The sequence below is a fragment of the Dasypus novemcinctus genome, chromosome 3, assembly GCF_030445035.2.
Source record: "Dasypus novemcinctus isolate mDasNov1 chromosome 3, mDasNov1.1.hap2, whole genome shotgun sequence".
NCBI classification, from domain to species: domain Eukaryota; kingdom Metazoa; phylum Chordata; class Mammalia; order Cingulata; family Dasypodidae; genus Dasypus; species Dasypus novemcinctus.
The window spans coordinates 132,753,366-132,780,272 of record NC_080675.1 but is presented as its reverse complement, the minus strand read 5'-3'; the positions used below and the strand labels follow the sequence as shown (position 1 = coordinate 132,780,272).

Sequence of the window (26,907 nt, the reverse complement as noted above, 5' to 3'; positions counted from 1 at the left end):
AAGATAGGAAGACAAGACAAATAGAACCCACAAATAGGACTCAACAGCTATAAATTTGTAAGCCCCTTTGATGGGTAAGTCTAACATCTTAAAATCACCAGAGTCCATCTTTTTCCAAGACCCTCACCCTTCTCCTTAGAATAGTATCCAATGTTTGTGCTCCTTTGTGCTAGATACTGTGCTAAGTGCTTGAAACACATTAATTTTATTTAATACAACAACACTGGTGTAGATAGTTGTATACCCATTGTAGAGGTGGGAAAACTAAGGCATAGAGGTTACAGCTCATAAGTAGAATCACACTCAAGCAATTCAGCCTCAGAGTTTATGCATATTCATACTTGTGGTGACATCTTCATTTTCTAACTTCAGTGTTTTATGATATTATGATTTCTACTTTGACAGCTTATTTTACATTATTATATTTTTGGTTTGGGTTGCTGCTTAATCTTAAAGGCCTTTGTTACAACATCCTGGATGAATTTCCTGCATCAGTCTATTTAAGTAAAATATTCCAGTAAAGAAGTTCTAACATGTCTTTGAAATGTGCCTACAAAATCCATCCTTTCTTGGTGAAAAGTTGAGCTGAAGCATCCCTGGGAAATAACTTTGCTTTTCCAAGCACCCTTTCATGGTCTTGCTTTCTTACAGTGACAGTTTGAAATTATTTTAGGAACCCCAAAAAGAAAAAGATTATGTTCTTGAACTAATCCAGTCCTGTGGGTGTGGTGCCCTTTTGTTCAGACTACATCAGTGAGGCATGACTCAAGTTGACTCTGGCCAACTTACTGGAGCTTTATACAAATAGCGATACAGAAAAAGGAAGCTGCCATATTGATCCTGCCATGCGAGAGAAAGGAGACAGAGAGGGAAGACTCCATACTTGCCTACAGCTGCAGAAGGCAGAGAAGCCCAAGAAGCTGAGAGAGTTTCCAGAGTCTCAAACCAGCAGGGCACAGAGGTATTGATAGAGGCCCCTGAGGCACTAGGCTCACAGAGCAGCCCAAAGCTGAGACGAGCCCTGTCATATGCCTGATTGTCACATGGCAGGATGCCAGGCCCTACAGCAGCTGACTTTGGTGAGAGCACATCTCTGATGGTGGATATTTCACGACCTCAGGACAGTAAGTTTTTACCCCCAATAAAATAATAAAATTATAAAAGCCAACCCATTCCTGGTACTTTGCATTGGCAGCCCTTTGGCAAACTAAGACAGTTGCCATTCACACTTTTTTCTTTTTTTTAATATATTTTTTAAAGATACAAAGACCACACAAACTATTACATTAAAAAAATACAGGGGGGAAGCAGATGTGACTCAAGTGATAGAGCTTCTGCCTACCATATGGGAGGATCCGGGTTCAATCTCAGGCCTCCTGGTGAAAAAGAAGAGAAAGCATGCCTGCATGGTGAGCCAGTGCCTACACCAGTGCCCACGTGGTGAGCCAGTGCCCGCCCAAGTGAGTCCTGCAGCAAGATAATGATGCATCAAAAAGAGAGACGGGGAGAGTCAAGGGGAAGGGTAGCAGAAACCAGGAACTGAGGTGGTGCAATTGACAAGGAACCTCTCTCCACATAAGAGGTCCCAGGATCAAATCCCAGTGAATCCTGGAGGAGAGAAAATGAGAAGACAACACAGGCAGCAAAAACAACAGTCGGGGAAGGGGGAAAATAAATAAAAATTAAAAATATATAGGGGATTCCCATTCACACTTGTTACCCAAGTTGATCTAAGTGTGCCATGGGAAAAAGTTTTACTAACTCAGCAAGGCATATTTTTTAAAAAACTTTATAAGCAATAGGATTTCACCATATAAAAATACCCAGGTCCTCTATAATTTCACCATATAAAAACAACCAGTTCCTCTCAATGTGTAAAACTCGAGCTGAAGACTTAGGCAGCCCTGGCCTGCCTAGGGAATGGGAGGTGAGAAGCCCTAATCAGAGCCAGTTTCTCCTCCATGGGTGCACTGCACTGGACTGGTACTTACATCACAGAATCAGGTGCCTGTTGATTTCATTTGAGCAACATAGAAGTCAGAATTTGCCAAACTCTAGGCTGAGAGATGAATTAAATGAGTATACTGCAAAGCTTCTCAGAGCCTTTATAAATCTTCCAAGGGTTTGCAACGTTTCCCAACTTATTTGACTAACTCCTTATTACCACTTTGTTGAACTAACAGTTTGGGAAGCTTTTGGCTGTAAGAGACTCACTTATATTTATGGATTTTTAAATAGTGCTTGGAGGCTCAGAATTCATTCCCCCTTAGTAAACAATGTCAAAGGTGATTAAATGTGCATGCATACACATACACACACAAAAGCCAATTTAACCCATACTGTAGTTGAAACAGCAGGACAGGAAAATGCATTCCAAGTTCAACTTTGACAGGCTGTCCCTGGGCCATTTTCGTCCTGCATCAGTGGCTCTTTAGGACTGCTATTCCTGGTCTCCACCGGGGCCTAGGGAGAGCCCCGTTACCACAGCTACTTCTGGCAGCCACTGCCCCGCTGGGCCTCTGGTTCCTATGGAGAAATTAGCGAGCAGCTGGCGGTTGAGTAGGTTGATGAAAGGGAACCACCACAGTTATCTTTCCATTTTTAATTTCCATAATGAATCAGTCTTCTTATATTTAAGGAGTTTAGGGAAGTATCAGATTAGCATTCACTGAAGCCAATTTCTAGCTTTTCCATTTGAGAAAATAGTGGGAAGTCCTTCCCAAAGTTGTAAAGACAAATTTACATATTATTCATCATAGCTTGAAAAAAAAAATTGGTAAAAACAAATGTATAAAGAAATATGCACGAGATACATTAAGAAAAATTAATAGCTTTATTTTTCCTCAATATACATTTAGAAAATAGGTCTCAGAAAAGGTTTGGTGAAATAAACCAGAGGACTATATATAAAGTCGAGCATTCCAAACCAGTAAGAAAAAGTGCATGGATGACGCGTTCATCCCCGAGAGCCACAGCGGTCTAGGTCCTTCCCATCAGAGGTGAGGCAAGGTCTTTGATGGCTTTTGAGTTCAGCTGAGGGATCGTGCTGATCTTCAGAAGTTTGCTGCTTGCATACTTATTCTTGATGGCCTGCAGAAGTCATTTGTGATAAAGCACACATGAGGACCCGCACCGTATGCCTCATTCCTAATTTACAAGTATCTAAGGGTCAGACCCACAATTTCCAGATGGTGTGGTAATGCCCAAATCACTGAAGCCGGCAAGTGCTCTGAGGTCACAAAATGTTCCTGACATTTCCTTCCCTACCTATTAGCAAATAAAACTCATTTGGTAACACAGGTGATGGGGAGGAAATTATTTCAAGGTCCAAGAAGCAGGCATTCCCTCATAACCTATTAGAGGGATGAGTTATGTTTCATTGTACCAAAGTGCCACAGGGACATACAGATTTAGCCAGGACAGGCAGCAATAACTGGCAATAAAAGTAAGTAGCAACTAGTACTTAGCAGATCTCAGACAAAACTCTCAGAAGTGAAACACATAACATTTCCACAATGTGGTAAGTTTCGCAGAAGTTACAAATAAAGTAGCAAATCCTATTGTGAGGATGCGTGGGACTTCTGGGGTACAAACGCCTTGCTCCTTGTCACCAGACTCAGTGAGCTCAGGTATTCAGCATCACACAAGCACAGGAAAGGACCAAAGTCTCCTGTGACTCCTCCTGCTAGGTGAGCCATCAGAGAAAGACACCAAGCATCCAGGAAGCTGCCTTCCAGGGCTTCTCGCCCCTCTTCCATGCTTGCTAATCAGGTACCTTAAAGTCACTATCCCCAAACATCCTGGACAACGGCCCTGAACCCCCACGGCTTCCACACAGCCACTCAAGCTGAGTGCTGCTCTTCCTCATCATGTGCTAACCAGCCTTCCCTGCTTGCTGCGTGCCCTGCCCTGGATGGCGGTACGAATAAGGCAAAAAAGGCATTGAACAACAGACCAGCTGGCTACAAACTGGCCCTAGACACTGCTAGTCCATCTACCTTGTTTCAAAGAAAGATAAAGCTTGCTTTCAAAAGAATCAAGGCTTGTCAACATGCTCCACTTCCTGTTGTACTAGAAAAATAGACTTGGTGTTAAAATGGACTCCCCACATATTTACATGAAAACAACAACACATACACGCACACGCATATTTGCACCCACAAAACCCATAATCCTATGCTTTCCACAGCTTAAAGAACAGTACTTACGATGAATTTTGTTAAGTTTTCATTTACTCTCACTACATTTTTGGCCATTTGCTGCATGACCTCCAAGACTTCATTCTCTGTGTAGCCAGTGTAATACTGCTGCTTTACGGTCTGTAACACGTGCAAAGAGAAAAGAAGACATGAGGAAGACATCTAGGGGTGTGAAAAGCTTCCACTTTAGAAGAGCATATTTTACACATGTAGGCATTACTTACGTAAAAGTTGAAAAAGAATATTTTTACCCTCTGGAAATTCAATCACGGTCCTAACTGCTACCATTATACCAGCTAAGCTAAAGCAACCAGTAGATGCAGGATGATTCTGGCCCCGAGTCAGGGCCCTATTAAGACATTGTGAGGCTAATTCACAAAAATAAGCTCCCATATTACTATTATTTTTTATTTATTTTTAAATTTATTTTACTTTTTTATTTTTTTGAGGTACTAGGGGTCAGGGATTGAACTCGGGACCTTGTATGTGAGAAGGTGGCACTCAGCTGAGCCACATGGGCTCCCCGAGTTGGTTATTTTCATTTGTTTTGCTTGTTGTTTGTTTCTGGGTTTTTTTAGGAGGCACAGGGAACTGAACCTGGGACCTCCCATGTGGGAAGAAGGCACTCAAGTGGTTGAGCCACATCCGCTCCCCTATTTATTTTTAGAGGTTTTATAGGTATACAGGTATCACACTGTTGGCCAGGGGGAAAGGTTCAGAACTAAGAAATAAGTTGTTCCACTGGCAGCAATTTACCAAATCCAGAAGAACAAAGACTCTACTCAGACTTCTTTTGTTGGATCCTGTGCATTTACACACCAGAGAGCAGAGAGAATCCAGAGAAGCCAGCTATGCCTGGCCTTGTGATCCAGCCTCCTGAGGAGCATTTCCCTAAGGAGCTCCAGCTCCCAGTGGATAATGGCACTTAGTATCCAACATGAGGACACTAGGTATTCCCATTGCTACTGGGTTGTCATTGTGTCTAGGCCCCTTCATTATGAATTTACTGATATTCCCAAATAAGACTTAAGCATTTTCCTTTTTGTTTAGTTTCTCCTTTATTTTTATTTTTATTTTTATTTTTATTTTTATTTTTAAAGTGTATTATAGTAACATATATAACAAAAAAGTTCTCATTTTAACCACTTTCAAGTATACGATTCAGTGGTATTAATTATATTATTTCCTTTTGTTTTTAATTTTTAAAACGATTTTATCTCTTAGAGAAAATTTCATTCCTCAACATGAATATATATTTGCTTTATCCTACGATATAAATAAAATAGTTTCAGAATTACAATACCATATTACTATTAACAATAAGCCTACTAAGTAAACTTTAAGCAACATTAACTATTTTTGGCCCTTTGTTTTTTTTAACTTTACATCCCACTAAGGATACACAGAATGCTGTGTTCAGAAGTTATTGAACTAATACTTTCCTCTGTATTTTGTTACCAAGTTGATATATTGTTACATTGTTTCTGTTTAATTCCTTTTTAGGGTTTATATAAAACATTTATATTGTTCAAAAGTCAAAACAAAAGATTAAAAAAAGTCAAAACTCTGTAGGAAATTACAGTCAGAAGCCCTGCTCCTTTCTTCTCCCTTACCTGTTCCCACCTACCCCCTAAAGATTATCCACTTTCATTAGTTCCTGATTTATTCTTATGGTTTTTGAAAAATTAGCAAATACATAAGTACACACACCCATTCTCTTCCCCTTCTTTCTTCATAAAACGTAAACAACTGTATGCATTTATATAGGGGAAGAGCTCTGCCCTGGCAACTTTGTACATATCCTCAGAGGCCACACAGGCAAATGTTTGAACCACAGCTAATTTGTCTTGGTAAATGCTTTGTGATCCTCCTGGAACAGGAGAGTTTGGCAGGGGTGGAAGGAGCTGCCTCAAAGCCCTCTCCCACTCGCCTCTCTGGCTGCCCTGAGCAGTTGTTATGTTTCTCACCGCCCCTGGGGTTCTGATGAGGCTTTCTGCCCACTCCTTTCAGAATAGAGGTGCAGAATCTCAGGTTGCTTACTGGCAGTCTAGAATTGGTTCCTCAGCAACAGAGTACCCCATGAATCACTATGCAATCATCTAGGCCTTTTTGTTTTGGTGTGAGACAATGACGGGGGAGTTGACACCTTTGGTTACTTCTTTTGCTGTCTACATAAGTATTAAACTGTGTGAATATAAAAGTGGCCCATTGTATCTTTACTGGAAGATTCAGTCAGTCAATCAGGCCTTGGCCTTGCCTTGTGTGCTTGACAACTAGCTTGTTTCACTTAACAAAGTATCCTAGAAATCACACCCAGCAGTTCTTAATGGACTTCTCATTCTTTCTTTATAACCTCCCTCCCCAACCCCTGTTGTTTGCGATCGCTGTCTGTTCTCTGTGTCCTTTCCTTTTGCTGTGTGCTCTCTGTGTCTACTCATCTTCTCTTTAGGGGGCACCAGGAATCAAACCTGGGACCTCCCATGTGGGAGAGAGGCGCTCAATCATTTGAGCCACCTCCACTACCTGCTTTGTTGTCTCTCTCATTGTGTTTCCTCTGTCTCTTTGTTGCATCATCTTATTGCATCAGCTTGCCACATCAGCCCATTGCGCCAGCTCACTGTCTTGCTTGTCTTCTCCAGGAGGCACCAGGAATCAAACCTGGCACCTCCCATGTGGTAGGTGGGAACTAAATTATTTGACACACATCTGCTTCTCTATAATATTCTTTTTCTATAATACATTTGTGCATCATGGCCTATTCAACTAGTCTCCTGTGAAAGGGCATGTGGGTTATTTTTAGGCCTTTGGACGTTCAACAATTATTTCAAGGAGCGCATTGTGAAAACGCTAAGTACTTTCATATCAAGAGGGCATAAACTATAACCTAATTGATTTCTTCTTAAATTCACCACTCACCCATTTTCCTTGGCCTAGAACTTTCTGAGACAAGCAGGAAGCAGCCGCTGCTACCTTAGAAGGGTGATGATGCACCATGTCATAGTCAATGAGAGTCAGCTCCATCAAATATTTGGCTAAAGTGTGCTGTTCGACATCAACCTATAAAAGACCAGCCAAGGACAGTAAGAATCCAATTGTTATTACTACCTTGAAAAACTCTGGGTGAAGGCCTAGGAACTCACTAGAACTGTTCCATTTCACAATACGTTAGAAACACAGAACAAAAGGTCTTTTCTCTTAGCAACTGACGAAATAAGTATTAGGACTTATCTATTAGATGCTTCCTATAAATTCATGTAGGTCAACGTTTCTAAGATGGGACATCAAACAGCAAAATAAAGTTTCTTACAGAGTTGGAGGCACTTACCTCTCCAGCTTTCGAAGCCCGTCTTAAGAAGTGTAGTGGCAAGGGTCGACCCAACTCAAATTTCAGTTCTTTCAAAATTAGAGTTTCCATTTCTCGGATTTGGAAACTGGTATATGCATTGTCTGTGATATAAACAAAGTCTTCAATATTTGGAGAAAACATTTCCTCATACTTGGAAGCCAAGAGCAGAGCTGTAATCCCAACCAGTTGAAGCTTCTTACGAGAGACTGGCTGAATCTAATTGAAGCAAAAACGTGTTAAAAGTCACATCTTACAAGAGGATTGGTGTTCTGGGTAATGGAAGATGAGAGGGAATCAAGGCTTGGAGAACTACTGTCTCTGCCCACGCCCTCCAAAAGGCACAGGAGACTTCAGCCTTTATACCAAGCACTTACTAAGTGCCAGGCTGGAGCTAAATTTCTAATACATTATCAAATTTTCACATTCAAAAAACTAAGGATTACATATTTTTATCCCCATTTACAAATAGATGGCCTGAGAAGAGACTCAGAAGCCAGCCCAAGGTCACTTGGTGACTGAGTAGGGAGGCCCAGCATGAATCCAAGCCTGACAAACAAGCTCTCGGGTGCTTCTCTTCCCCCATGGTACTGGCTTGAGCATTTGTGGTGGCTGAACCTGGTGCCCAAGGTGGTCAAAATGGAGAGGAAGGCAAGCAAAAAAGCAATTGTTTAATGGATGCCTAAGGGCACAGAGGGGGGTGGCTAAACCTTCCCTTAAGCCTTACCAAATATATACTCATTATTCAGTTTGAAGAAACTTTCAATAATGCTTCAGAGTCAAGGAAAATCTCATCTAGGGAAGTACTTCCCTTAATTTTCTTTTTAACTGAGGCTTTGCTTTCTTGCTTCAATTCTCACTGTAAATCTACCTAAAATATGACTCTGTTTTCCTGCACAATGAGTATTGTATACTGAAAACCAGCGCCCTGAGTACTGTAGTACCTCAGGGTCATTATTATAAACAATTACAATATTTGTTTGGATAGAATTTGTACTTGACCTCAATTCATACCATGAATATTGGTTTTGAATAAATCAATCCTTATCAGCAGGAGTACTGTTTGGTGGATAGCATCTAATAGTATATATATGTCTAGTATTTCTTCTATACTGCCTTACCAGTGGATAGTTCAAAATCATCCCTGCCTCTCAGTTTCTTTGCTCACATTCCTCTTTATTTTATGCCTTACATTCTCAATCTACGCACTCACATATCTTGTTTTTTTAAAATATACCTTCCTCTTACTTTGACAGTCATTCAATGCCAGAGATAGCTGGACCTTTAAGGTTCTCTAGCCAAACTCCTCATTTTTCAGATGAGGAAATAACATACCAGAGAATAGCAAGCTTTGGAAATTTCCTTTGTTAAAGAATAATTGTAAAAAATTAATAATAATAATTGTGGCAATGTGTATCTCTTCCAGAGCACTTTTTAGCTGGCTAAACTTAAAAGAAATGCCCACATGGATCAGATCATCCAAGACAAGGCTTGATATGCTCAAACTACTTCCATTTATAGCACCTGAAGTTCTCAGACTTCCATAAAGTGGCCTTGAGTCTTTTCTTCCATTGTACCACACCTTAAGCTTTCTACCCAAGAAGCATTAATGCAGTGTTCAGTGAGCTACTCAAACGAAGTTCCTGAGACTTATTTACCTGTAAAAAACGATCCATGATGGCAATGCACATGTACAGAGTTTCCTGCAGGAGCCTAAACTTGGAATGGACTTGCACTAGCCAGTCCACCAAGATGGCACGCATACGTCCGTTGATATCTCTTCCATCTAAGAAATGTGGATTTATAGATTGCAGAATCTGTTGGTGGAATTAAAAGTTTAAAAAGTCAATCTCACTCCTTTTCTAGCTCTGTGGTAAATTCCACGTTGCTTGTACAACCAAACACAAAGGTCCACTCACCTCAAGCTGCCTTAGATACTGGTAGATATCCTTAACATAGTCACTGCAGAGCTGAGGATTCTCCCAATCTTCATTATCAATATCCTCAATTTTGCAGAGTAAAGCATCAGAGAAAGCTTGGCATAGGTTCTCTTCCTTCATAGAGACATCCTCAGGTGTAGGAGATGGAGCCTACACCAACAAATTAAACACAGGAGATTAATACCTTAGTAACAGCCTTAACCACAAATATGTACAGAGCCAACTTATGTTAAAAATCACTATCATAAGCATTTTGTAAAAAAGTTCAAGCCAAAACAAACAAATTTCAGAGTAAAAGGTGAACAAGTCAAGATACAGTCGATGACATTTTCAGAGAGATACTCCTCTGTCTAAAGCCTTCTAATGTCACTAAAATAAACACCTAAGTCCTGGCAATGGCCTCGAAGCCCTGCATGATCAGGCCCTCCCTTCCTTTCCCTCTCTGACCCATCCTCTACCACTCTCTTCTTGGCTTGCTCCACTCAGCCTTCTGGCCTCCTGGCTGGGCCTTCTTTGCAGCAAGTAGGCTCCTCTATCCGGAATGCTCTGGCCCCTAGATCCACATGGATAACTCTCTCACCTTCTTTAAATTTTCCTTAACTGTTTTCTCAGTGAGGTCTAGCCTGATCCCCTATATTTAAAATTACAACCTGCTCCCAACTCAACCCCCATATATATGTCTAATCTCTCTTACTGTGGGTTTTCTCCATAGAACCTATACTATTTCAATATACTATAGAGTTTACTTATGTATTTGTCTGCCTCTGCTAAAATATAATGGCCTGCTTTTATTGATTCATTGATTTTGTTCACTAAAGTATCTCAAACACCTAATGTAATCCCTGACACATAGTAGGTGCCCAATGAACATTAACTGAAGGAAAGAAATTTAAATACCTGAGTTTAGAGATTATTGAAGTTGACCATTTACTTGTGCCCTAGTCTCATTTGCAAGTTTAATGTTTCTTCTCTTCAACTAACCTATTCTAAATGAGAAATTGTTTTGGCAACTAAAAAGCAGAAAAGCACATCTCAGACTATGAATAAAATAGGAGGAGGAAGGAAAGACTGAGCAAGTGTACAACCCAGTATTTATTTTTTTCATGCTGACTGGATTATTTATAGAAATAATACAAATTAAAAATTCATAAAATCTGTTAAACAAACACTGAGTAATGATATATAAATAAATCATTACTCTTGAAAAGAATAAGGGGCACTTCTCAAAGTGAAACTTAAAGGACTGCTAGGCTACAAAGAATATGTATTAAGGTAATAAAATACAAAAACAAAGAGAAGTCTATATAATAAAATAGACAATTTAAATTTGCATTAAAGCTCATTGATTACTGCCTCCAGTCTTAAAAAAATAAAACAAAACAAAACAAAAAACAGTTCAAAATGTGCCCTTTTCTCTTAAATCATTGACTAAGGGCCGAGGTATACCAGAATTTGAGAACCTCAGGGGGCTAGAATGAGTGCAAAGAGCTACATGGGTTACTGGAGAGAAGCCTATATAAGGTTACCAGAGAAGGTAAGACCTGAAGGAAGATAAGTAAGCAAAAGGAAAGCAGGAACAAAGTGCCAGGGGAAGTAAAAAGATAAAGACAATTCTGAGAACTGCAAGTTGATTTGGTTTGGTGAGAGCTTAGTCTGTGAGGAATAAGAAGATGGGCTGGAAAGGTAAGAAAGAACCTGGCTAAGGAGTTTAGATTTTATCTGAAGGCAAAGTAAAACCATGGAAGGAATTAGCTATCAAAGTTAGGAATTTTAATAAGCTCGTGCAGTTTCTGTTTAAGGATAATCACTATCACCCTCCCAGGAAGGAGTGTCAGTGCTGGCAAGGCCAGGTTAAGGAGATTAATGTCACTGCTCCATGAAGGCTCAGTTAAACTTAGAGGCTTCATGTGCTGCCTTATCAGTTTGGAATGTTTATCAGTGTTGCCTTCAGAAGTGCACCTGAATTTAGCTTTACAGTAGCTAAAAGCCACCAGGATGAGATGGGAATACTTGCTGTGGCCCTTAACTTAGGAATTCTTGAAAGCCCTTTTGGGCTCTGACATAATTTACTTATTCCAAGGGTCCTACTCATCTGTTCAGGGAGTTGCCCAAGTCCTATTGGCCAATCATCTTTCCAGTGCCTGCCACGTGTAAAAATTAAAAACCGTATCAGCTACTTAAAGGTCACAAACTTTTGAATGAAAAGAAAGGGGTCTGAGAATAAAAACCTTAACAAATGAGCTCTGTAAGCTGACAACTGAAAAGTCAGCTCAGAAACAATAACATCAAACACATTATATGAAGAGAACACACAACTTGACAAAATGACAAGCAATTCCATTTAAAAATGAGCAAAAGAACCGAACATTCTTCCAAAGTGGAAATACAAATGACCAGAAGACACATAAAAATATATCCAACATTACTAGCTATTAGGGAAATGCAGATCAAAACTACATGAGAGAAGCGGATTTGGCTTAACGTTTAGGGCATCCGCCTACCACATGGGAGGTCCAGGGTTCAAACCCAGGGCCTCCTGACCTGTGTGATGAGCTGGCCCATGCATAGTCCTGATGCGCGCAAAGACTGCCATGCCACACAGAGGTGTCCCCCACATATGGGAGCCCCACGCACAAGAAGTGCGCCCCATTAGGAGAGCCACTCCAAAGGAAAAAGTGCAGTCTGCCCAGGAGTGGGGCTGTACACATGGAGAGCTGACACAGCAATATGACGCAACAAAAAGAGACACAGATTCCAGGTGCCACTGACAAGAATACAAGCGGACACAGAAGAACACACAGTGAATGGACAAAGAAAGCAGACAATAGGGTGGGGAGGGGAGAGCAATAAATTTTAAAAAAATTTTTTTAACTACAATGAGGGAAGCGGACATGGCTCAACTGATAGAGCATCCACCTACCATATGGGAGGTCCAGGGTTCAAACCCAGGGCCCCCTAGCCCATGTGGTGAGCTGGCCCACATGCAGCACTGCCACACACAAGGAGTGCTGTGCCACGCAGGGGTGTCCCCACATAGGGGAGCCTCACGTGCAAGGAGCGTGCCCCACAATGAGCCTCCCCACACAAAAAAAGCGCAGCCTTCTCAGGAGTGGCACCGCATACATGGAGAGCTGACACAGCAAGAAGATGCAATAAAAAGAGACACAGATTCCCAGTGACGCCGAGAATTCAAGCAGACACAGAAGAACACACAGTGAATGGACACAGAGAGCAGACAATGGAGGGGGGGGGAGAGGAGAGAAAGGAATTAATCTTTAAAAAAAAAACTACGAGGGAGCAGATGTGACTTGAGTGGTTGAGCACCTGTCTCCCACACAGGAGGCCCCAGGTTTGGTTCCTGGTGCCTCCTAAAGAAAAAAACAGACAACAAGCAGACAATGAGCACAAACAATGTGCAAACAGACATGGGAGCCATCTCAAGTGAAAAAAACAAAACAAAACTACTATAATGAGGTATCATTTCACATCATCCACAACAACCATCATTAAAAGAACAGAACATTTCATGTGCTGGAGAGGATGTGGAGAATCAGGAACACTCCTTCGCTGTTGGTGGGACTGTAAAATGGTGTATACTCTGGAAGATGATCTGGCAGTTCCTCAGGAAACTAAATATAGAACTGCCATAGAAATCCCACTATTAGGAATACATTCAAAAGAACTGGAAGCAAGGATGTGAACAGACATTTGCACACTGATGTTCATAGTGGTGTTATTCACAATTGCTAAAAGACGGAAACAACCTAAGTGCCCATCAACTGATGAATAGATAAATAAGATGTGGTATTTTCATACGATGGAATATTACTCTGCTGTAGGAAGAATTCAGTTGGGGAAGCACATGACAACATGAAGGAATCTTGAGGATATGTTGAGTGAAATAAGCCAGACACAGAAGGATGAATACTGTATGGTCTCTCTGATATGAACTAAATACAATGAGGAGTCTTAGAGAGTTGACCTATGACGTGTAGGTTGACGGGAGATGGAATGTGGGAGAGAAGGTGGAGATGATGCTGGATGTATGCAGAATGTTTAATAAGGTCAAATGTAAATATGTGGTAATGGTTGGACTTGATGGTAACACATTAAAATGAATGTAAAAAACACTATGGATTTATGCATGTGTTTGTGGCTGAAATGAGTATTTAGGAAGATTAATGTTAGTTGGAAGACGGCTGGAGTATAACATTGGGAATGTATAACAATGATTTTGGAAGTAGATGAGGATTGTGCCTAGTTATATAAATACAGGAATGTTCTACTACAGGGTATAAAGAATGTGGTGATACATGGGGAAAATATAAGTAATGTAATTTTCTTTCCCCCACCCCTCCCCCGGTTGTCTGTTCTCTGTGTCTATTTGCTGCGTCTTGTTTCTTTGTCCACTTCTGTTGTCATCAGCCGCACGGGAAGTGTGGGCGGCGCCATTCCTGGGCAGGCTGTACTTTCTTTCCGGATGGGCGGCTCTCCTTACGTGCGCACTCCTTGCGCATGGGGCTCCCTTACGCGGGGATCACCCCTGCGTGGCCCGGCACTCCTTGCGCGCATCAGCACTGTGCATGGGCCAGTTCCACACGGGTCAAGGAGGCCCGGGGTTTGAACCGTGGACCTCCCATGTGGTAGATGGACGCCCTAACCACTGGGCCAAGTCCATTTCCCTAAGTAATGTAATTTATGGACTAAAGTTAACAACAAAATTGTAATGTTTTTGTACTAAAAGCAAAGTTGGGTGGGGTATATGGGAACCTCTTATATTTTTTAATGTAACATTTTTGTGATCTATGTATCTTAAAAAAAATACAATTAAAAAAAGCAAAGTTGGTACAATATTAATTCTAAAGGTTAAAAAAAGAATATGGGACTTGGTTTTGTGAGCTCTGAATACGATTAAGCATTTTTTTCTCTTCATTTTTTTCATTAATAAGGAGATCTTGACTATGTCATTCAACTACTCTGTGTTCGTCTGTGTATTTTTCTGAACACCAGAGGAACAGCTGAGTTAGCTGTTGGAATTAGATAAAAGTGCCTGAAAAGGAATTATTTAGGAGTAATGTTTCCATAACTCGCTGAGTTACCTTTTTCTTTTATTTTTGTGAATTTGAAATAAAGTTAACTAAAAAGACAAAACAATAAGGAAAAAATTTGCTTAACCTAAGAAGCACCTGTTTAATAAGGAGCTGGGTGGAAGATGAGTAAAGACTACTGACATTCTCTTAGTACCTACTGAGTCAGGTCCATTGAGAGAAAGGGGCTTGTAAAATATTAACGCACAAATATACAGGTATTTATACAAGTTTTTATAAAACACCAAGTTCCTTTACTTATTAAATTTATCATAAACAATAATAGGAAATGACCCCAAGAAAAACTAGCAATTCCAGTTAGATGATTCAAAATTTGTACTAATAAGCATGGCCATGTGTATACATAAGCATACCCAAAGCTAAAACAGAAAACCAGTTACCATGATTAGTTTTAGGGAATGGAATAGAATATTGGGGATAAGGGGATAGTAAAAATGAACTTTTTATGTACTCTATGTACTTCTGTATTTTGATGTTTTATGACTACACATTTCTTTCTTAATTAAAAATGAAAAGCTCTTCTAAAAAAATATGAATGGTTGTGCTTATTACCCTTTTATAATAGTTTTTGCATTAGAAAAAGTTAGTCTATAAAACCTTACTGTATGGAAGCAGATGTGGCTCAAGTGATAGAGCTTCCGCCTACCATATAGAAGGACCTGGGTTCAATCCCTGGGGCCTCCTGGTGAAAAAGAAGAAGAGAAAGCGTGCCCACGTGGCAAGCCAGTGCCTGCGTGAGTGCCCACGTGGTGAGCCAGTGCCCCATGCAAGTGAGTCACGCAGGAAGATGATGACGCATCAAAAGAGAGACAAAGGGAGAGTCAAGGTGAAATGCAGCAGAAACCAGGAACTGAGGTGGTACAATTGACAGGGAACCTCTCTCCCCATCAGAGGTCTCCAGGATTGAATGCCGGTGAATCCTAGAGGAGAGAAAATGAAAAGAGAAGACAACACAGATAGCAAAAAGAGCAGGGCAGGAGGAGGGGAAGGAGTGAAAATAAATAAATAAATCTTTCCAAAAAACACAACACCTTATGGTACTTGAATAATGACTATTACCGAGTTTAGTGGTTAAACCAAATCTGTAAATCTCAAAACTCATCTGAATTTCTAGCTACCTCTCCCTAGTACCTCTCCTAAACTGGTGTCTCTCTCTGGTATGGTGTATTATAACTCACTCTTTAACTCTCTCATTTCCCAACTTGACTGGGTGCTACTTGAAGGCAGAGTCAGTGTTTGTTCAACCCGTTTCCTGAATCCCCAACAAACAAAGCACCAGTAAAAAGTCTTCCCATTCCCTTCAAAACACTTAGTATTTACTAAAGCCTCATTAGTTAGCAAAAAATACTTTTTCTCCAAACATTGGAGGCTAATCAGCTTCTGCAAATACCTGTGAATGGCTGGGACTCTTTTAGGGTCACAGTCAGAAATTCTGTTTCTTCATCTGCTACCAAGAAAGAAATCTGCAAACCTTTTGCAAAGATAGTATGAATTAGGTCAGAGGTTTGACCTAATTCATGGATACATGGCCTATCTTTTAAGATTTCCGGGCTTAGAGCTGCAAGAAACCCTGTGCTGAACTGGCATTTCTATAATTCCAGGGATTGGCTGTAAAGGAGCAATGATGACTCTGCAGGTGATGTAGTAAAAGCCAAAGGACTTGCCAAAGTCACCAACGGACAGGCAAGCAGAGGGTCTCACCTGTCAGAAGGGGGGGCTCCACCTAAATGTGTAGACTTAAGGTCTCTTCTGTTCTATGCTGCTCAGAGAGAAGTTTATTTGAACTAGAAATAATTGTTCACTACTCCTTAATATCTTCTAAAACTAGACCATTCAACTATTATCTCAACAATGAAAATGATTTCTTTTGTGTGTGTGTGTGATACCAGGGCCAGAGATTAAACCCAGGACCTCATATGTGGGAAGCTGGTATTCAACCACTGAGCTACATCGGCTACCCTGAGTTGGTTTTTTCATTCGTTCGCTTGGTGTTTTTTTTTGTTGTTGTTGTTGTTGTTTTAGGAGACACCAGGAACCAAACCTGGGACCTCCCATGTGGGAAGCAGGAACTCGACCGCTTGGGCCATATCTACTCCCCTGAAAATGATTTCTAAGAATTGAGCTACAGGTTCTATTATGGATTGAATCACGTCTCCCACAAAGACATGTTCAAGTCCTAACCCCCGGTCCTGTGAGTGTGAACTTGTTTGTATTAAAAAATCTTCAAAGAGGCCAAATTGAATCAGGATGGACTTTAACCCAGTATGGCTGGAGTCCTTACAAGCAGAGGAACATTGGATACAGAATAGGAGAGAGGAGGAAACAGAAGGAGATAGATGGCCATATGACAGAGGCAGAGACTGAGTTACAGACTGCCAGCAAACCACCACCAGATTGCTACAAGAACTTCAGAGAAAGCATGATTCTGCCAGCACCTTTAGCTGGACTTCTAGCGTCTAAAACTGTGCCACAAAATATTCATGTTGCTTAGGTCAACTAGTCTGTGGTACTTTGTTACAACAGCCCTGGCAAATCAAGAAAGGTCCACAATTCTTTGTCCAATTCACAGTGGTCTCATTCTTACCAGGAAGCTATAGAAGGATTGACCATGAGATATGAAATAAAGGGAACTCAGAAAGGGTAGAATTATGGAGGACATAAGGAGGAAACAATTTCTCCCTTAATTCTTTCAAAACATTGTTTTGTTCTTTCTTTTTTTTCTTTCTTTTTTTTTTTTTTTCATCTCAGTAGTATGGATCCATGGAGAAAAGTTTGAAAATTTTAAAAAAGAAATTAAAATCCTAAGCCTGGGAAGCAGATGTGGCTCAAGTGATAGAGCTTCCCCCTACCATATGGGAGCATGTGGGTTCAATCCCTGGGGTCTCCTGGTGAAAAAGAAGAGAAAATATGCCTGCGGGGTGAGCTGGTACCCTCTCAAGTGCCCTCATGGTGAGCCAGTGCCCGCACAAGTGAGTCACGCAACAAGATGATGATGCATTAAAAGAGAGACAAAGGGAGAGTCAAGGTGAGGTGCAGCAGAAACCAGGAACTAAGGTGGCGCAATTGACAGGGAACCTCTCTCCCCATCAGAGTTCTCCAGGATCAAATCCCAGTGAATCCTAAAGGAGAGAAAATGAGAAGAGAAGATAACACAGAGAGTAAAAGCAGCAGGGTGGGAGGAGGGAAAAGGGGGGAATATAAATAAATAAATAAATCTTAAAAAAAAAATCCTAAGCCCAACAAATACTCAAGAATAATTAACGTCAATACTTTGCATGGTATAAATGCATACCTTTAAGAATAATTACCATCAGTACTCTAAAGGTATGAACATATACCTTTAAAAGCAAATATATATTGTGCATATATCATGAACAAATTGTGATTTTTCCATTTAATGTTACAAGTAATTCCACATCTTTAAATATTCTACTAAAATGTGATTATTTATGGTTGAATAGCATTTCATTAAGTGGATTTAATTGGTCTCTTATTATAGGGAATTTCTCTACTATGTAAGAGATATTCATTAAAGCACTATTTAAAAGTCCTCTGATCATTTTCTTAGGACAAATTTTAAACACAACCTTACTGCACAGGAAATAACCATTTGAAATACACTGTCAAATTGCCCTCCTGAAATGCCCTCCTTCAAACAGTTGCCCATATAAAATGCTGCATATGGTCAGGAGATCAAAGTCGGAAAACCTGCCTTTGGATTTGGCATTTAGCAAGGCACTGGAAACCTTTGATGGATGGTTCCCTCTTTAAAAATCTCAATCTTGAGCCAACAGTATTTATTCCAAGATTTAGCTCTTGATTTGACATTTTCCCCCCTAGTGTTTTATAAATAGCAACATGCTTTCAAGAATCACCTTTAAGTAGAAGGTTCCCAAGTCTGTTCCTTTCCTTCAGATGTCCTTGCCCCATTTCCAATTATATTTTCAGATGGTTTCTTAAATACCTAAGTGATTAAGGATTTCATTCCTATACCTCAAGCAATATATCCAAAGCGTTCCTTCTAAACAAATACAATGATGTCTCTAAAAGGAATTCTGGTATATCCTCAACACTCTCAGTGTTACTTCTTAGCACTCTGTGTACACAGATATCTGGGTAAGCACTTAATACAGTGATGGGTAAGCCTAGTACAGACCCTAATCAGCTTTTGCTTTGACAACTGCAATACCTCCTAACTTACCCACTTCCGTGGCCATCCTACACTGCTTCCATCACTTCACTCAAAACTTTTCACTGATTCCTCACGGCCTAAAGGGATAAAATCCAAATCCAAAGCTTTCAACCTTCCTCTCACCTTTATTGTCAACTCCTTTGACACAAACCTTCTGATGCAACTTAGACTTGCAGTTTCCTTGCCCAAATGACACAATCTTAGGCCTCTTACCATGTTACTGCCTTTTTTCTTGTTGCTGCTTTGTTCCCAAACAGTAACCCTTCCTATCAGCTTCTCCCTATCCTTAAAATTGCACTTATTCCACCCATCTCTCAGGGTACTCTCGTTTCTTTTAGCACATTTTCTGAGGATGGCACTAGGTCTTTCTGAGTCCTTTGAAAATTGTCATATACTGACCAGAGACATTTAATAATCAGGTATTTATGTCCTGTCTAGATAAGTCTCCTGAAGGAAAAAGGTCTCTTGATCAGCCTTAACAAAAGTTATATTTTGAAAATTTTCAAATATACAACTACATAGATTTTCCACTCTGGAAAGTGTGAAGTAGTTATTGGTGGATTCTTGGCACCCACAATAGTGTCTGTCTCATAGTAATGGCACAAATCATTTATTAGTGAATGCATGTATGAACTTGAACATGATGGTAGCTGAATAGGCCAATGGATTCATTAGCATTCTAACTCCAGTTGAGCTAATTAGTTATACAGATGACAATTTATAAACACAGAAGTTAGGTATTACCTTTTTTTTTTTTTTTACATAAGTTTGCATCACAGAATTGTGAGTTTCTAAAGTCTTCATGACAAGTTCATTCTTAAAGCTGATTGTTTTAATAAAATCCACCAAACTGTACTCTGAGATGACTAAATTTATTTGTATATTAGGGTAATTAACTTTGCTACTTGCTTTCATTTCCTAAGCTGTGTAAAGCAAATACCATCAAATAGGTCAGTTAAACAATGGGAATTTATTTGCACACAGTTTTGAGACTGGGAAAATGTCCAACTCAAGCCATCATCAAGGCAATGCTTTCTTCCTGAAGACTGGCTGCCAGTGATCCTTGGCTCTTCTGTCACATGGCAAGGCACATGGTAGCATCTGATCTCTCCCTTCTCTTCAGTGTTTTGTTACTTTCAGCTAATTGCTTCTGTGGCACACATGTGCTCTCTCCCCACCCCATTCATTTCTTTTTTTTTTAATAATGGTTTTTTTTCCTCTCCCCTTTCCCCTCAAGGCGCCCCCCCACTGTTGTCTGCTCTCTGTGTCCATTCGCTGTGTGTTCTTCTGTGACCCCTTCTATCCTTATCAGCAGCAAATCTGTGTTTCTTTTTGTTACGCCATCTTGTTGTGTCAGCTCTCCATGTGTGCGGCGCCATTCTTGGGCAGGCTGCACTTTCTTTCGCGCTGGGCGGCTCTCCTTACAGGGCGCATTCCTTGCGCATGGGGCTTCCCTATGCGGGGGACACCCCCGCGTGGCAGGGCACTCCTTGCGCGCATCAGCACTGCGCATGGGCCAGCTCCACATGGGTCAAGGAGGCCCAGGGTTTGAACCGCGAACCTCCCATGTGGTAGGCAGACACCCTATCCATTGGGCCAAGTCCGTTACCCCTTTCATTTCTTATATAAAGGGACTCTAGTAATAGGGTTAAGACCCATCCAGATTGAGGTGGGTCATACTTTAACTGCAATAGTCTCATCAAAAAGTCCTATTACAACGGGTCAACACCCACAGAAACAGGTTAAATTTAAGAACACGCTTTTCTAGGGGTACATACAACTTCAAACCACCACACTCCATCCTCTGGTTCCCCAAAAGACATGTACTTTCTATATGCAAAATACATTAATTCCATCGCAATATCCTAAGAGCCTTAAGTCACATTAGTAAAAATGGTTAGTACAAAGTATCATCAAAATTGGTTATAGGTGTGGTCTGTCTGGGGCACAATTCCTGTCTCCAAACCTGTGAAACTTAGAGACTAGTTATCTTCTTCCAATAATACACAATGGAGGGACAGGCATAGGATAAACATTTCCATTCCCATATGGAGAAACTGGAAGGAAAACAGGGATCACTAGTTCCAAACAATTCTGAAACGCTGCAGGGCATACTCCATTAGATTTCAAGGTCTGAGAGTCATCTATGGACTGATGTTTTGTCCTCAGGTCTGAGGGAGTGGCAGACCCACCTCTTCCAAGTGTTTGTACAGTAGCCACAGTCTCCCCATACCCTGGGGTGAAGGCTCCACCCTCTCAGAGCACTGGGGTGGCAGCAAGCTTCCTCAACAATGGGGTGGAAGGCCTGCCCTCTCCAAGGTCAGGGAAGACTCACACTTCCCACACATACGGATGGGCCCACTCTCTTGGCATGGAAGATGTCTTCGTTCCAGACCTCATCTTCCATGATTCTGCCCTTGAAGTGATTTTTCCTTTAATCTGTCCATTTTCCGTCCCTTTTAGTCCGAGCTGGCAATGGTTACATTCATACAAATTATGCAAGAAACTCTTGGTTTTGCACATAGTACACAGGATTCCAAACTATCAGATGGTAGGACTTCCCACAGATCCTTCCTGGATAACTGCATTTCCAATCCTGACTTGCACTGCGATGGCTGGCTGGTTCCACATTCAGTAAACCCTCACATGGAGGACTGTTCTCTGGGAACTCACTTTCTGTAATCTCAGAAATTTCTGTAATTTTCCAAAGCATCAATTTCTGGTTTGCCCAGGAGTTCAGCTCTGAGCTTATACCTTTCCTCTTGCATTTTACTATAAGCTACAAGGAGAAACCAGGCTGCACTTTCCACATTTATCTTGGAAATCTCCTCAGCTAACTGTCCAAGTTCATCACTCTCAAGTTCCACCTTCCTTCAAACACCTGAACTCAATTTCACCAAGTTCTCTTTAAAGTTCACTTTAAAACAAAGATCATCTTTCCTCTAGTTTCTAATAACACATTCATATTTCTGTCTAAAGCCTCATCAGAAGTACCATTAGCATCCATATTTCTACCAAAAGTCTCTTTAAAGCAATCTAGGCCTTTTTTATCAAGTGCCTCACAATTCTTCCAGCTTCTACCCATTACCCATTTCCACATTTTTGGTATTTGCAATAACAGTACCCCACTCCCTGTACCAAAATTTGTTTCAGTTTCCTAGGCTGCTCAAAACAAATACCATGGAATAGGTTAACTCACAGTTTTGAGACTAGGAAAATGTCCAAATCAAGGCATCATCAAGGCAATGCTTTCTTCCCAAAGACTGGCTGTGGTGGTCCTTGGCTCCTGGTCATATGGCAAGGCACATGGCAACATCTGCTGGTCTTTCCCTTCTCTTCTGGGTTTTGTTGATTTCAGCTTCTTGCTTCTGTTTCCTTCTCTCTCTGTCTGAATTTAATTCTCTTGTAAAGGACTCCAGTAAGAGGATTAAGACCCATCTTAACTGACTGAAGTAGCCTCATTAAAAGGTGCTATTACAATGGGCTCATACCCACTGGAATGGATTAAATTTAAGAACATGTTTTTCTATGGCACATACAGCTTCAAACTACCACACTACTTAAGATAATAATATTTAATTAAGGTACCACAACTGAAAAATGTATATGTCCAAATTGTAAAGGGAGAAGTAAAACTATCTCTATTTGCAGACAACATGATCTTTTATAGAGACAATCCAAAGGAATACACAGGATATGTACTAGAGTAAAAAGTGAAAATAGATAAATTGGACTCTATCAAAATTAAAAACATTAGTGCATCAAAGGACATTATCAAGAAAATATGAAAGACAACTTACAGGATAGGAGAAATATTTGAAGACCATTCATCTGATAAGGGTTTGATATCTAGAATACATAAAGAACTGCTACAACTGAGTAATAAAAAAACAAACAACCCCATTTAAAAATGGCCAAATGATGTGAATAGACATTTCCCCAAAGATACAGAAATGGCTAATAAGCATATGAAAAGATGTTCACCATCATTAGCTATTAGAGAAATGCAAATCAATATCACAATGAGATACCACTTCATACCCACTAGGACTGCTATTATTTTAAAAATGGAAAATAACAAGTAATGATGAGGATAAAGAGAAATAGCAATCTTCATACATGTTGGTAGGCATGTAAAAATGGTTCAGCTGTTATGGAAAACAGTTTGGTGGTTCCTCAGAAAGTTAAACACAGAACTACATTGACTTGCCAATCTCACTTCTATGTATGTATATGTCCAAAAGAATTGAAAACAGGGACTCAAATAGATATTTGTACACCAATGTTCATAGCAACATTATTATAACAGCCAAAAGGTGGGAACAACACAAGTTTCCCTCAACAAATGAGTGGATAAACAAACTGGTACATACACCTAATGGAATATTATTTGGCCATAAGAAAGAAATTCTGAGAGATTCCACAACAAGGAAGAACCTTCTTGCTACACCCGATTCCCCATAGAAAAAACTTGAAAACAATATGCTCAGTGAAATAAGACACATAAGGATAAATAGTATGTGATATCACTTAGAAGTCTAGAAATAGCAAATACACAGAGATAGAAGTAGATTAGAGGTTACCAGAGGATGGCGAATGGCAGAGGACGGAGAGTATGTTTGGTGGATATGGAATATATGTAATTTTTTTTAAGTATATGTATTTATTTCCTACACTGTTGCTTCAAAGTAGAGCTGTAGCTATGATTGTTTTTCAAAAGTTACAGTGATAGGTGCAAGGCACCCTTGCAGTCTAGTTTAAAAAAAAGTTATTTCATGAAATATGCTTGTAAATTCAGAACCCTCTACCTTTGGAGACAACATTTCCATCTGTACTGGTTTCACAGAAGCAGTAGGTTTTAGTTGCTTGTTAACATTTGCCGTTTTGGTAGTTCGAATCGGTACTTTGGTGTTCTGAGATTTCTAGAAGGAAAAAAAATGTTAATAGGACAAATTAACCAATATTGCCCCTCACTGCCCTTGTCACACACACACAGTCTTCATAGCTGTCACCTTGGCTACTTGTGCTGTTCTGGTTGCGACTCTATTTCCAATTTCTTCTAAAACGGTCCGTCTAATAGTCACATGACTCTTAGCTTTAGAATTAACTCCTTTGTCAATATTCTCCAGATCACTGGACACCTATCAAAAAAAAAATCAATGAAGAGTTGAGAATTTAAAATACTTTGCTTTAAAAAAAAGAAAAAAGAGAAAAAAACAAAATACTTTGCTAATGTCAGATACTCAAATTCAGAATTGTTTTGAGAAAGGTGAATGTGCTGAGATCTATTTGAGAGAAGGAAAATGTACATTTTAGGGAGGACAGAAATGCTGATTGATAATCATGCTAAACTAAGGCAAATCACTCATTCACTTTATTATAATAAAGACCTTCCTGCTAACTTTGCAAAGGTGTTTTCAGTATTCAAAAAGACCTGGAAGAGGAAAGCTTCACCAATAAAGGATTATTTCTCATAAAGCATCCAAATCACTTCTTAGAGATTCTTGTAAATTAAAGTCATCTATTTAAACACATTTCTTTACAGAGTCTGATTATAAGTACAATTGGGGCACAATATTAAAAAGCTATAATAGTCTTGGCTGATTTTTTAAAATGCAAATATTTAAAACCTAAACTAGCTTTGATTCTTATGCCATTGTAGAAATTAGAAGCGTTTGCTCTCTTCGACATGATCTATTAGAGATACAGAGTTTTAAAAAGTGAGGTTGCTATAGCATGGTCTCTCATATCAAGGATCCTTAGAAATAAAATAGGCTTTTTTTGGTAAAACAGTTTTATCTCAAATTTAGGGTAGGTTGAATTGTACAAAATAAAATTCATTAGCTGATCTTAACCTGCTTTAGAAAGAATGGGCTTAGAAACAAAACTTGCTAGGAAAAGCAATTCAAACAAAAAAGTTTATTTTATTACAGAATCGAACATTTCATGAGAAAGAACAGCATGTTCTCAGAGTTTCAGACTCCTAATGCTAAGAAAGCTCCCAACCATTGGTGCAAATGGATATACCAGGATATTTCCTGGTAAGATAGGGCAGACAGAGGCCCAGGAGAAAACCCAAGTCTTTTCTAAAAGAATTTGACTGGTAAAGAACTTGGGGGAGGGGGGGTGGAAAGTGGGCGAGGTGGAGGTTGATTTTAAAAAAATTACTTGTCAGTTCAACTTAGATACACAATGGGATAATTAATTGAATAGTGAAAATATTCAAGGTATTGGCATTCTCAAAATTCACACTGTTCAATTTTTCCCACAGCAATTGCCAAATTGGGGGAAAAAAGTTTGAATGTTTAATGCTTATGGGTTGAAGCCTGGTAATGTAACTTAAGTTTAAATTCATCTGGAGGGAAAAATTGGCAGCTTTAAACTAGCCTTTCAGTCAGGACAATGGACCTCAGGTGTAACTGGGCCTTCGAGTTTTCCGCAAAGGAAAAGTAGGTCCAGGTACAATTCAAGCTCACAGGAAAAATATCTAAAACACCACAACATTTTAATTTTTGCAAAGGTGAAATAAAAAAATTTGAACCCTTCTCTCCCAGTCTGCCATTTGCCCAAACTATATGCGAATTCTATATTACACTTGAGTTAAAAATTTTCTTAAAGAGGACAAACATTAACGAACTTAGCGCTCAAGACATTGTGCGAAAAATTAATGGGAACCTCAGACAAAGGGAAATGGGATAGGGGTGGGCGAGTGCTTGGCTGTTGTTGCTCGATCCAACATTCAGAATTTCTTCCGGAATTTCTTCCAGTCTTTCGTCCCACCCTCCAACATGGATCACTTAATTGGCAAGGAGAGTTATCAAAAGAGGAGGAGGAAATCCATGAACTTGTAGTTAGCGCTCTAACAACGAAGGGCACTTGAGGGTCGCCCTCTGCGTACCAAGGCCAGAGCTCCGCAGGCTCGCCTGACAGGCACCGTCCCGGAAGCCTTTCTCTCTCCCACCCCAGGGCGAGGAGGGGCTGAGCCACCGAGAGGGAAACCGCCGTGCGAACTGACGCGTGCAGAGTCGGTCAGAGAGGTCCGGCCGCTGGGCCTGAGACGCAGAGGCAGCCGGGAGCCCCGGGGAAGGGAAAAGCAGTGCTGGTTGGAATAACCGGGCTCGGGTCGGAAGAGAGAGAGAAGCGAAAGGAGGCCGAGAGGGCTGCAGGGCAGAAGCCTCCGGCCGGTGTGAGGGAGCAGTCGGACTCACTCACCGTCGGGCGTCGGGGCAGCGCCATTAGGGACAGGGAAGGCAGGAGTGACAGCCCGGCCCAAGGAAGGACGCGGACTGGAGAGGGAGCTACCGCGTCGCCGTTAGATCTGCACTCCCGACCAGCACCGCTGGGGATTTTCGGAGGTGGTACCTTGTTCTAGGATTCAAATACCGCGCCGCTCGCGCCTCCATTGGGCGGCCCTACGTACGGCGCGCTCTTCTCATTGGCTAAGCCAGGAGGCATTCCCGCACACTGATTGGCTGGATTTCCCCTGACCCTTTTGGTTGTCACAACAAGCGGGTTTTTTTGTTGTTGTTGTTCTTTTGGTTTGGTTTGGTTTTTTTCCTGCCTACAGTCTGTTTTTTAAAATCCTGGCCTCTGAAAAAATGAAAATGCCTTACTGGGAAAACAAACGTAGGAAGCCTTTCCTGAATTTTGACAATTCCTCACCTACGGATGTCTCTCGACCTCTGTGTTGGGTGAGCGGAAGCTGGTTCTAGGGAACACCCTGGAAATGCTATTTTTGACCTGTATTCCCCTACAGTTGAGCTGGGGTTAGGTTGCGTTGGCCAGAGCCGTCGAACAGCTCTGTGCAGCTCAGAGCTGCAGTGTTTTAGGTGGCTGTGACTGAAACGTGTGCTAAAGAAGTGGAAATTGTGACATTTCCCAAAAACTAAGATTCCCAGGAGAAGCAATAAAGGGTAAAAGCGATTTGTGTGACGCGTGATTAATGTAAGATCTCCTTTGTGTTCCTGGCACCTAGCACGATGTTTGGCATATGGGCAGTGCTCAAAAAATATTGGTCGAAGAAAAGGTCCTCTGACGGGAAGGAGATTTTAAAATGAGAAACAAGGCGTGACCCGAGCCTTGGGGCAGAAGGGTGGGAGGATCAGCGAGGACCAAAAAGACCAGT

General features: G+C 40.7%; 1 protein-coding gene across 1 annotated transcript; it reads right to left on the bottom strand.

Annotated features, from left to right (window-relative positions):
- Positions 1 to 2,810: 2,810 nt before the first annotated feature.
- On the bottom strand, positions 2,811 to 26,155 carry CCNB2 (cyclin B2). The gene is made up of 9 exons (XM_004452869.5): positions 25,995 to 26,155; positions 23,795 to 23,923; positions 23,591 to 23,704; positions 9,462 to 9,632; positions 9,201 to 9,359; positions 7,525 to 7,761; positions 7,116 to 7,256; positions 4,209 to 4,319; positions 2,811 to 3,090 (listed from the first exon to the last, which is right to left on the bottom strand). The coding sequence occupies exons 1-9, from the start codon at positions 26,016 to 26,018 to the stop codon at positions 2,980 to 2,982; spliced, it is 1,197 nt and encodes a 398-aa protein (XP_004452926.1). The 5' UTR covers positions 26,019 to 26,155; the 3' UTR covers positions 2,811 to 2,979.
- Positions 26,156 to 26,907: the final 752 nt, after the last annotated feature.